At 48.7% G+C, this 12,728-nt stretch overlaps 1 protein-coding gene across 2 annotated transcripts in view; it reads left to right on the top strand.

Annotated features, from left to right (window-relative positions):
* The window catches only part of VANGL1 (VANGL planar cell polarity protein 1), a 45,855-nt gene that overhangs the window by 17,060 nt on the left and 16,067 nt on the right, over positions 1-12,728 (top strand). For both annotated transcript variants that reach the window (XM_004581877.3, XM_058660100.1), the window contains 2 exons: positions 825-957; positions 5,646-6,253. In XM_004581877.3, the coding sequence (XP_004581934.2) occupies positions 825-957; positions 5,646-6,253 (741 nt within the window). The remainder of the gene's footprint in view (positions 1-824; positions 958-5,645; positions 6,254-12,728) is intronic.

The following is a 12,728-nucleotide window of genomic DNA, read 5'->3' on the forward strand; positions in this document are numbered from 1 at the left end:
GTTTGAGTCTCAGCTGCTTCATCTCCAGTCCAGCTCTCTGTTAATACATTTGGGAAGGCAGCAGAGGCTGGTCCAAGTACTTGGACCCTGCCACCCATATGGAGTTGCTGATTCCTTCAACTGGGCTCAACCATTGCAGCCATGTCAGGACTGAGCAAGTAGATGGAAAATCTCTTTTCCTGTCTCTCCTTCTCTCTCTCTTAAATGAATAAATTAATATTTTTAAAATAAAAATCCCTAGAGGGGGTCAGAATTGCGGTGCATCAGGTATGCCTCCACTTGCAACACTGGCTGGCATCCCATATCCGAGTGCCAGTACTAGTCCTGGCTGTTCCTCTTCTGATCCAGCTCCTGTGAATGCACCCAGGATGGCAGCAGAGGCTGGCCTGAGGACTTGGGCCACTGCCACCCAAGTGGGAGACCTGCACGGAGTTCCTGCTTCCGGCTTCGGTGCAGCCCAGCCATAGCTGTTGCAGCCACTCGGGGAAAAATTAATTTAAGCATAATATAGCCATATCAAAGGCAGTAGTTAATACAATAAAGTGTGCCTTAGCTCCAGAAGTTCTGAAATTACCATTTCATGTTTCAGAAAGCATTCAGTCACTGTTGGTAAAAGATTAGTGACAGCCTTGGAGTGACAGACAATGCCAAATGGGTAATAATGTTCAGTTTCCTCCTCACAGGGGTATGGAATGTGTAGATATTGGTGTTCTGTGTGTGTGTCTGTAGATTTTTAAGAATTCAGAGTGAAATTTACAATGTTTAATAAATCAGTGAGTTCTATGTGGCATAAATTAATTCTGTTTCCTTTTTTTTCCTTTCAGAGAGAGAACCAGAGACAGACACAAATCACCCCGAAGTAAAGATGGCAGAGGGTCAGAAAAATCTGTCACCATCCAAGCCCCCACTGGAGAGCCCCTGCTGGCAAATGATTCCACTCGCACGGAGGAAGTCCAGGTGGGGATCGGAGGCAGCCCACAAGCACAGTGCCACTTGACCCGGCCTCCCTCCTGTAAACGTTTTCTTAAGTCTTGTTGCCATAGGTTCTCTTGGGCTTTTGTCTTTATTTTTCTAGCATGTTAATTAGTTTATGTCTCAGGGTTTCTTGTTGGTCTAAGGAAAGCTGGCCTGCCATTGGGTGGCTTGGGAATTCTCCTCAGTGTGATTGGTTGGCCTGTATTTGTCCTGCCGTTGGGTGGCTTGGGGATTCTTTCGAAGTATATGATTGGTTGGCTGGCTTGGAGTGGTGTTAAAAAGAAGCCAGCAAGGTCGGTGACAGGGCAGGGCAGGGCAGGGAAAAGTTACAGGCTGGAGTCTCCTGAGACTCATTCCAAAATGAAACCGTGTAGGAGAGTGAAGGAAACTTGCTCTCTAGAAAACTGAAGTAGTGTTTGGAAGAGAAGGAGAGAGGGTAGGAGGGCTGAGGCTGGGCATTCCTATAAGATACATGCAGTGAATCAGGGGCTGCACGCCCCACGCCCTGGGAGGCAAGCATCAGGGAATGCAGTAGCACCTGGAGGTAGCTGTCTATGCTGTACCTCAGTGCCAAGGCCATTGACGCAGAGAAGGAGTCCCTGCAAAAGTGGAGAAATCATTTTTTCCTCAGCTCAGAGATGATGGCGGCTCAGAAACACAGGGACTCCATGTCATTCCTCGTCTTTGCAGTATTTAAGAAATGCTATGGGATGCAAATGTCATACGAAGCCACTCTGCTTTGAAATAGTAGCAGGTTAGTATGCTTTTACAGAAACTGTCTTGCTGTCTGGCAATCCATGCGAGTTATACTCAGAAGCGTGTTTATGCGCCCTCTGCACTTCCTGCAGTACTTGCATGCCCAGCCTTGCCTCTTGGCAACAAAGCAAAGAATGCACACACAGCTGTAAAGAGAAAGGGATATAGATAAGCATGTTTCTGCACACACCCATAGGAACACAGATGTGCATTTGTTAACAGATGGATGGACTAACATTGCCATTTCTTGGAGCACATCAGGTGCTCTTGAAGCCCAAATTTGTGGTTTTGGACTGAATGTGGAGTTTGTTCAGCAGTGAGCGCAAACCTGTAGTGCTGGTGTGCTGTGTGGCAGTCATGGCTCTGACAGGTTGGATGGAAGGAAGGGTGGGTGCTAGATAAGCAAGTGATTTCCTGGATGGTTGGATGACAGGATAGTGGATGGGTGGGTAGGTACATAAATGGATGAGTGGATGGATGGGCGGGTAGGTGAATGTGAGGTGTGGTGCATTAATAGATGGATGGGTAGGAAGATTTCTGGGTATGTGCATAGAAGGATATATAAATGGGTTGATGGGTTGATAGGTCTATGCATAGATGGGTGGATGGGCAGGTGATTGGATGAGTGGCTGGCTGACTGGTCTTCACAGAAGTGTTGGTGGCCTCTGTGAAGGCATTACTGAATTTGGCAACTTCTCCGCTGTGCACACTGAGAAGCTGTGTTAGGAGGCTACTGGTATTTACAAGAGGAAAAGCATTGAAATGGGCATCATAGTGTCAACTTGGACAGTCACAGATTAGATTTGAGAAGCTGAGCCTCTTTTTGCTGTGTAAGAGCCTCAATCTTGTGAGTGCCTCTTGTACATTTTTGAGGCGCAGATACAAATTCTTAAATTGCAAGAGGACTTGGTTAGCAACTTTCTGGCAGGAAGAAGGGTGAGTGGCTAAATAAGTGCAGTGCGGTAGCTGATAAAATGCCCACAAGCTAGCCAGTGACAGTTAACTTCAGCATTGATTACCAGCTGAATATTGGGCTTAGTATAAACCATGGTATCCAGCATTTGTCTTCACTGAGAGTGGTAACAAGTCATTTTCTGTAACTTGCAAATTCACCTGTTGCTAAAGCATGCTTGGATATCTGAATTTGCCACTACTTTTTTCCCTTGTTGATGTATCTTTTTTTACAGAAATTACCCAAATTTACATACCTGAGACTGGAACCAAGGTTCAAAAGGCTAATCCTCCACCTTCAAATGCCAGTATCCCATATGGGCACCAATTCATGCCCCAGCTATTCCACTTCCCATCCAGCTCCCTGCTTATGGCCTGGGAAGGAGGTAGAGGATGGCCCAAGTACTTGAGACCTTGCACCCACCTGGAAGACCCAGAAGAAGCTCCTGGTTTCAGATCAGCTCGGTTCTGGCCATTGTGGCCATTTGGGGAGTGAATCTGTGGATGGAAGATCTTTTCTACTCTCTCCTTCTCTCCACTATTTTTTCTTCAAATAAAAATGAAAAAATCTTAAAAAAAATAAATTTGCACACCAAAAACAGAACAGAACTTAAATTTAGTTTGATGAGTGTTCACAGTTGAATAATCCATGTTACCCACTTTCCTATAAAGTTATAAATGTTTCCATCATCCCAGAACATTCATTCTTTGGTCTCTGTCCCACCCACACTTCTCCACGGTGCTCAATCTTCAGTTGCTGTGTGTGAAGATTAGTTTTGGGATTGAACATAATCAGAATCATGTGAGCTTTTCCCATTCAGCACAGTGATGTTGACAGTTCTCAGTTGGTTCAACAGTTGAATCAATTACAACTTGCTGTTATCTCTCCTGTTGGTGGTTGGACGTTTGGGTTGCTCTGTCTTGGCTAGTGTGAGGAAACTTAAAAACCACTTACACCGGTCCTTTGTGAACCTGTGTTTTCATATGACCCCTACCTGGGAGTGGGGTTGCTGGGCTGTGTAGTGAAGTATCTGAATTCAGGGGAAACTGCCAGGCTTCCAGAGGTACTGTACCAAGTGTGCATTTGTACTAGCAGTGTTAGGCTGTAAGTAGTAATTCCTCTCATGTCGTGTGAAACTATTAGCTCCCCAAAGTGAAGGGCTCTTGGTTCACAGGTCAAGAGCTATGCCTCCAGAGTTACTTCTTCACTATGTTTTGTAAGTCATGAGTTCCCTGGTCATTTCTATAGTTGATTATGACAGAGCTCTTGTTTTGCCAACTCAGCTATTAAACTAAATTCTTCTAAGTCAGTGCTATTTTCACTTGGCTAACCACTGCATATGGTTACTTTTTTGTGTGCATTCAATCACATGCAGTAATCTTTTTAAAACATATTTTGTGAAATACAGATTTGTTTATGCATTTGAAAGGTAGAGCCACAGAGAAAGGGAGAGAGAGACAGAGATCTTTTGTCTGCTAGTTCACTTCCCAATGACTGCAACAGCAGGGCTGGGCTACATTGAAACCAGGAACCCAGAATTCAGTCCAGGTCTCCATGGGAGTTGCAGGGTTCCAAATACTTGAGCCATCTTCTGCTGCTTTGCTAGGTGCATGAGCAAGGAGCTGGGACCAGAAGTGAAGGAGCTTGGACTGGAATCTGCACTCATGTATGATGTTGGTTTCATAAGCATTGACTTCATCTGTTTAGCCACAACCGTGGCCTCTTTGGAGCCCTTTTGGTTTTACAGTGTCTTCTTGCTGTATGGTTGCTTTGGATGGAATCATAGTTGCCAGTAAAGTAGCAAAACTGTTTTAAATGCTACTAACTGACTTGTCTTTAAAAATAGACTCATTGTTCCAAACTGCTTAAAAGATTAGAGAGAACAAGACACATTTTAGTGATCCTGGCCTTTCTTGTGCCCTGGACATGTCATGGACATGTGCATATTGGAAGGAGTTTTGGAATTGTATTGGCCACAGGAAGATTCTTATATTCGCTTAGAGTGGTCACTAAGGAATGCAGTTGAGGGACTGGTGTTGTGGCTCAGCGAGTTAAGCCATCACCACCTGTAATGTGGGTATCCCACCCACATGGGCACAGGTTCATGTTCTGGCTGCTCCACTACTCATCCAGCTCCCTGGGAAAAACAGCAGAAGATGCCCAAGTATTTGGGCCCCTGCCATCCTTGAGGGAGACCTAAATAAAGTTGCTGGTTCCTAGCTTTACCCTGGCCCAGTCCTGGCCATTGTGCCCTTCAAGGGAGTGAGCCAGCAGATGGAAGAGCTCGCTCTGTGTCTCTCCCATGCTCTCCCTCTCTGTGACTTATTTAAACAAATAAACAAATGTTAAAAAAAGAAGAAGAAAGAAGAAGAAGAAGAAGAAAGGGAAAGAAAGAAAGAAGACAGAAATGCAATTTAGGAGCACTCCCTGCTGCTGCTTGTTTGCGGAATCTTGCAAGCATAACACCAATGTTTCTGAGCCACACATGCAACGGGTACAGGCCAGCCTGGGTTTGTCACGTGGTGGGACGAGCCCTACCATGCCTCTGCTTTCCAGAACTGCTTGGCAGGTATTGCAATTTCCGCTTATAAAAAGCAGGGTTTGAGAGCCTGAGTCACCCGAATGTGAAGGAAGCGCTGGTGTTGTCCTTATTAGACAAGCTCTTAAGGTTAGGGTAGATCCTCAGAGCCACTAAGGTTTTCAACCCAGAATGCCAATCAGTGGTGTGCTAAAGAGTCGCCTAGGCTAATAAAAAGATCATATGATGATTTATCTGTTTGAAAAGGAGGGTATATAAAACATGTGGCCTATCAATGGCAATTGTTACAGTTTAGAACATTCCTAGATGGCAGGAATTAAACTTTAACGATTTCCAGAAAGCCCCTACTTTGCAGGGTGGTAGATGAGATGGATCCTTTGTATGGCTCAGCATCCTTATTATGTCCATCCCTTCCCTGGCCAGGATGACAATTGGGGAGAGACCACCACGGCCATCACAGGCACTTCGGAGCATAGCATATCCCAGGAGGACATTGTCAGGATCAGCAAGGACATGGAGGACAGCGTGGGACTGGACTGCAAGCGCTACCTGGGCCTCACGGTGGCCTCAGTTCTTGGACTCCTAGTGTTCCTCACCCCCATTGCCTTCATCCTCTTACCCCCTATCCTGTGGAGGAATGAGCTGGAACCTTGCGGCACCATTTGTGAGGGGCTCTTCATCTCCGTGGCGTTCAAGCTCATCATTCTGCTCATCGGGACCTGGGCACTTTTCTTCCGCAAACAGAGAGCCGACGTGCCGCGGGTGTTTGTGTTCCGTGCCCTCTTGCTGGTCCTCATCTTCCTGTTCGTTGTCTCCTATTGGCTGTTTTATGGGGTCCGCATCTTGGACCCTCGGGACCGGAACTACCAGGGCATCGTGCAATATGCGGTCTCCCTCGTGGATGCCCTCCTCTTCATCCACTACCTGGCCATCGTCCTGCTGGAGCTCCGGCAGCTGCAGCCCATGTTCACCCTGCAGGTGGTGCGCTCCACCGATGGCGAGTCCCGGTTCTACAGCCTGGGCCACCTGAGGTAAGGGCGGGGAGGGGTGTGTGGTATGTGAGATAGGCAGGCCTGCTGGCAGCCTTGCTAGAGCGTGCCACTCGGGATGCTGAGTGCTGAGATCCTGCAAGCCTGGGAGTCTCCTCTGGGTTTGGGAGGTGCAGAGTGAGTGCAGGGGAGTGTTGGGGGTTGGGAGGCATGACCCCATGCATTGACCGTGTGCGCTGCAGGATGGGGCCTGTGCAGTGGCTGGCTGCAGGTTGAGCTTCTACAGGTTGCCTGCTGGTTCTCAGGGCTGTTGGCAGCTCCCACAAGTGATGAAGAAAGGCTATCAACAGTAGTAGTTGCCATTCTCAACCCCAGATGGTCTGTCTGATTTGCCCTATTGCCCACCCCATGGAACTGTGAATTATTCTTCCCCACAACCCCCTCCAAGGTGGTCTGGTTTAAGCAGTAACTTACAACATGATTCTAGTGATCTTTCAGGAAAGAACCAAGCATAGGAACTCCAAAGAAGGTGGACAGTTTTGGAAAGATCTGCAGGAGAAAGCATCAGAAATCCACTGGGAGGTCAAAGTTCCACATGTTTTGTAGTGAACTGAAAGAATGATGGTCACTTGTTTTCATTTACATCAAGATAAGCACTTTTTTCAAAAGGAAATGATGTAGCTTGGGTATTTGTGGTAACTGGATTGCAGATGAACAAGCTGGCATTTGTGGAATTTAAGCCATTTGGTTGGTCATGTGACCAGCTGTCCTGAAGCTGGACTAATGTAACACCCCCATCCTGGTATTTCTTACTTTGTCTTCTGTGGCCCATTTTTCCATCTGTTTTTCTCCCACAAATTGTGATCTCTGTTGAGAACAGGGATTGTGTCTGACTGCTCAGGTGTCCTCAGGACCTGGCATGGAAAATGGCACTCAGGTGGCACTCAGATGGACCCTGCAGGGATGAGTAGTCCAGAAGTATGACTTCAAAGTCCTTGCCCACTGCCTTGGCATATGTAGGCACCGCAGCGTAATGGTAGTTACCATTGCTGTGACGTTGTAGCTAGCAATACAGCCAAAATCACCAAGGGCACCTTAATGGGTCAGAACAATTGGCTTTGTCATAGTTTGGGCTGGAGTCCAGAAAGATGGCTCAGCCCAGGCTGGAAGTCAACTCACACTGCTAAGCCATTGTCATGTTGGCACACTCCCTCATTCTTTCCTCTGGCTCAGTCCGTGCCACTGGAGGACCAGATGACCTTGATGTTCAAGGTTACCGCCACTCTTGCTAGTTAGTTCTTAGAAGGAGTCAATGCCTGATTCTTGTGTTCTGTCCATCAGACGGCAGTAGGGCTCAGAGTGAGTCAACACTGTGTGTTAGGCTCACAGAGCTCTCTCCCAGTCTAACCTGTTGGAGAGTGATCAGCACTGTGCAAGGCCCGGAACCTGGCGCTCCAGACACACAAACTTAGCTGCCTTCGAAGTTCTATCTCTGAGCCCGTGGATCTCTCAGTCACTTGGAGAAGCCAGTGCCATGCCCTGCTGAGGACAGTAGCTGAAACAGGCCTAGACACAGGTGCCAGCTACTCCGGGACATGGGGAGTTTTAGACAGAGGCAGTGGTGAAGGCCAGTGGGACAGGTTACAGCAGCTGAGAGAATCAGTCAGTGGCAAATGAGAGGGATCTGGGTCTACCAGGGCTAAGTCCTGCTGCGTTCTGGGGTTTTGGCCCTTAAGCCTAGTCATGCACCCCACCTGTGCTGTGGGAGAGGCAGGAAGGGCGTCTCCTGACTTTAGGTGGTCTGTGATGTTGATTGCTTCTGCCATTTGGGTTCCCATGTTACTTCTTCCCCTAAGGCTGACTGATCTGCACCATAGATGGGGGAGGGGATAAGAAAAACAATCAGCCCCAGAAAGGTAAGCCAGCAGGTGTGTTAAGAAGCGCAAGGAGCAGCGGTTACGGCATGTCACACTGCATGGCTAGGCTGAGAGGGTAGACCCATGTCTAGAGGCCAGACTGGCATATTGCATGACTGTAGACCTCCCACTGTGACCAGCCACTGCCCAGCTAGTCACCCTAGGACGCCTGCAGGGCGGAAAGTGTCAGCGATTCTGGGAGAGGGACTTTTGTGGCTGTCCCCAGCATCTTCCTGTGTGCCTTTCTTTCCTTGTCTTAGAGGGACCCAGAGTGTCCCTCCTGTGGAGGCCAGGGTTAGCAGGTGGGAAGTGGGGGCAAAGGAGGAGGAGCTGTCTGCATCACAGGCAGGGCTGGGTGCCCCGTGGCAGCCGGAATGCAGGGTCTGGGCTGGAACTATGCTGACATCTCCCACCTTATGTGGCTTGGTCACCTGCAAATCTTCCAGCTAAATCTGGACTAAACCCAGTGGTGGCTGGAAGAGTCACTGAGCCAGAAATACAACTTCTAAAGCCTGCTATAAAAAAGTGTAGGCACAGGAGGGCAGGGAACATGGGAACAGACAAGGGGAATGTGGGACGTGGAAACAGCTGGGGCTGTCCAGAGGTGGCCTGAATCACAGATCATCCACTTTGCCTTTATGTGGAGCCTTCACTGAGTATAGCCTGTGTACTCAGATTCAGAGCTATTCAGGGATAGTTTTCTATTGAGTCCACTGAGCTATATATGGGAGTTGTCACGAGAATGTCTACTCTTCAGATTCTTAAAGGAAACAGGCTTCTTGTTAGCACCTGCTGTGGCTCTGCTTGTTGGCAGGATTGCAGTTTGGGGCTTATTTGAGAACTTGGAGCAGTGTGAAAGGTTATTTGGTAGAATCTGAGATACCATGAATAGATCAAGTACTTTCTAACTTAGACTCAGTGCCTTAGGAGTTGCAAAACCTTTCGTATGTTTGGCCTCATTCACTCCTGCTGCAGACTCGATGAGCCAGGATGGGACCCTCTCTTACAGTTGATGGCCAGAGCCACAGGTTAAGGGACCTAGCACAGGTACTAGGAGTCAGTGCTACCTGAGTCTTGGCAATGGTGGTCATACTTATTCACACACACCTTACTGGCCACTCTTCTTGACCCTGTTCCCACAATGAGTTACTGATTTTCCAAGTTCACCAGCAATTTAAATGTGTTTTTTTTATTTGATCATATTTGGGGAGAAACCCAAAAGAATAGGAAAGACTTAAATATTGACATTTAACGATCCTAATTAAAACTTCCTCAGTTTTGAAATTTTTAAAGGGAAATTCTGTGAGTATTAGAGCAAGGCACCAGTATGACTGATCAAATCTGAGAGGTTGACCAACACAGACAGAACCTCAACAGTGAACAATTACATGGTCCTGCCAGTACATCAAGTATCTTATCAGTTTGTAACCCACAACCCAGTCTTCAGCCGTTCTGCCATCCATCCTGAGAAATCAAAGTTCCTTCCTTCATTTTCAGGTGAAAAAATCAAGGCACCAAAGAGTGAAATGGATTCTCTAAGGCTGCACACAGTTTGTAGTTGTCATACCCATGATTTGCTAACTGAGCCCAGACCCTGGTGCTTTAGAAGACAGGATTGCTGGCTTGCTTGCATTTCTGGCAATGGGATTTCATGACTATGCACGAGTGTTACATTATTGTGCTTAAATAGGAACTGGTAGGGTCTGAATGTTAGTGCTGAGCTGCCAGTACGCAGTTTGGCTTTACTTGGAGATGGGCCTCCAAAGAAGTAATGGAGGCCAGGTGAGGTCGTAGCAGGGGGCCATGGGATTAAACAGCGTATGAAACAGCAGAGTGCTTGCACCACCTTCAGATATACGCAGCGAGAAAAGGCAGTGACAGCATAGCAGGAAGCGGGGTGTAAGCCAAAGGAAGGTCCTCACTGAGAAGCAGGCTGGCTGGGACCTCAGGCTGCACATCTGTGAGCAGCAAGTGTCTGCCCTTCAGTCCACTGATGCGTGTGCTTGGCTGTGGCAGCCTGAGCACGGATGGGAACGCAGTATACACTGGTGATGTTGGACCCCAAAGCACAGGGCAGGACAGAGGCGGGAAGCATAGTCCTGAAGCCACAGAGCTCCTCTCCCTCCAATGCAGGGCCTGGCCTCCTTCCCTTGTGCTTGGTTTTTGTAGCTGAGAGTGGGAGAGGAAGAGTCTCCTAGGAGAGTTAAAGTTACTACAGAAATTCTGAGATGTTTCCAGCTCCACTTGAAATCTTCTCTCTCTGTGGCTCTGCATCTGGTAAGCTCCAGGCTAGCAATGACACCACCGAGCCAGACCCAGCCATTGTGTGGCGCCAGCCACTTCTCCTATGTTAAAGTCCAGCCCCAATGGTCCATGAGAGTCCAATGTCATGGGTTGGAGTATTTTGAACTTGACCACCAGAGGTTGTGGCTCCTGTTGTTATGACTGTGGTTTCATGCATCGTCTCAGATTTAGAAATGTATGTGTTTTTTTTTGAACTTATGTAGCTGCCTTTCAATAAGTATATTTTGCCAGTCCTCATCCCCAACTCCCTAAGAAAAACAAAAGAAATAAATGAATACAAGCTTGAAAGGAGAGTGTGAAGGGTGTTGCCCTACTCCCACTTGGCTGCTGGAGAACTTGGAAGGCAGGAAAGGAGCTGCCGTTTGTGGTTTGGGGCTGTGGTGCCCGTTAAGAGCAGCTTTAATGGGAGTGTAAGGTGCCCAACACTGAAGTCCTGTGTTTGTTCAGCTGCCTGTTGGCAGTGGCCTCAGTTGGTTGGCCTGCCTCACACGGCATCTGCCCACAAGCCCGAGGCCTGAGGACTCATTCCTTATACAGCAGTGCCCTGGAAGAGGAGGAGGAGGAGGTGCAGGCCAGGTGCGCCAGGGACTCTTATGGGCAACTGGGGTGGGTGGGCTGTGCTCTCTGAAGGATTGGGTGCTCTGACATTCTGCACACAATCTGTATGCTTATGTGTAACTGGATGCTACACACGGAGAGGTGCCACCGCTTAGGAAGGCCAGATGCCCTTGGGGGCCGCATCCCTCTCTTGCAGAGCTGCCACCCAGCCTGCTCAGAGTCTGACTTGGCCCTGTCTGTGCCAACAGAGATCTAGGCGGGCAGGCCCATTGCCCTCACACTCTAGCCTTTGTATCTGTGCCCCTGTAGTTTTCCCACAGCCAGAGTGCTGGTGAGCCGGAAGGTAAGAAGGGTTAGGAGACCGGTTGAGCATCCCCGCTGTGTCTGGAAGCTCCCAGTCCCTGTCTAAGTAGATGTCAGAGAACAATCAAGCCAGTGGCTGTCTTTGATCCCACGTCCCCGCTGCTTATCTTGGTGTGATTCAGCCCAGACAGGGAAGGCCCAGCCCAGGCAGGGCAGATGCGCCGGAGGTTGAACTGTATAGGAAGAGAGGTGATGACATAGGGCAGCCTGTAGTGCAGAGTTGCCAGGTCTCTGGGAAGATGAGCAGAGCAGGCTTAGCACCCTCAGATGCCCAGCAGGGAACATCTGGCTGTGTCTCAGTGCAGTGGGAACACAGCTAGCGGGATCCAGGCACGGCTGTCCATTAGTGTTGCCACCATGCTCAGAATGACCCTCAGGATCTGTGTTAATGCTGGGAGAGTACACACCTGGGAAAGCTTTGCATTGCTTCCTTCCTGTACTCAAAAGCAGCAGGTGTTGGCATGAACTCTGAGCTACTTTGAGTTCACTCTCCTCTCCATGGTGGCAGAGAGCAGTATCCTCTAGGGCCCAGGCTGTAGGTAGGTTTTTTACTTGCATTGCCACAGAAGATATTTTCCAGGCTTACACTTCATTATTGGAAATATGGAGTAGGGACTGGAAGGCCAAGCCAAGAGCTCCCAAGTTTCCAAGACTGTATTTTGGAGGCCATTCCAGGGGTCCAGTACCCTACCGATCATGGGGATTCAACAGACGGTCTTCCACCTGCTTGTTGATCTTTGGGCAAAGGATCCCATGATACCCCTGATACACTCCAAGCAAGGCCAGGGGCATGGCCTAGCTTATAAATACCTATTCAGGTAACTTGGTCACTCCTGCCGTTGTGTCCCTAAAGGGCCAGGCAGAAGCACCTGAGGAGAATCCAGGTACCCAGGGGAGGTTGCTTCCTGCTGGCAGAGCCCCTGGTATGTTTCCCATCAGGTGGGCAGCTTCATACCTCCCACAGCAGCTAATGGCCCACTGAACCTAGCCTGTCTCCCAGGCTGCTCTACACTTTAATCCAGAGCCAGCAGTAGCTGTGAGCTGATTGTAGACTTTGCCCCTCCTTGGCCTCTTCCATTTCCAGGGTGACCGCTGGCTGTCATCTCTGTGGGACCTGTATGAGGTATCATCCCACGTGCAGCTGTAAAACAAACGCCAACGGAAAGGCAGAAGGGACGTAAACTTGCCCATGCTAATCGTGGCAGTGATTGCTGACAGGTGTGGCAGTAGCAGCATTCTGGGGTTCACAAAGTATTACCAAGTGTGATCCTGACTGTCAGACCGGAATCAGTTTGCTCCAAGTCTGGAGAGTACTGGAGCCCACCTAGTTGTGGAGTTGGGTGCAGAGAGAGCCTCCGTCTGCTCGTTCACTCCCC

Source organism: Ochotona princeps, chromosome 2, assembly GCF_030435755.1.
Source record: "Ochotona princeps isolate mOchPri1 chromosome 2, mOchPri1.hap1, whole genome shotgun sequence".
Taxonomy (NCBI): domain Eukaryota; kingdom Metazoa; phylum Chordata; class Mammalia; order Lagomorpha; family Ochotonidae; genus Ochotona; species Ochotona princeps.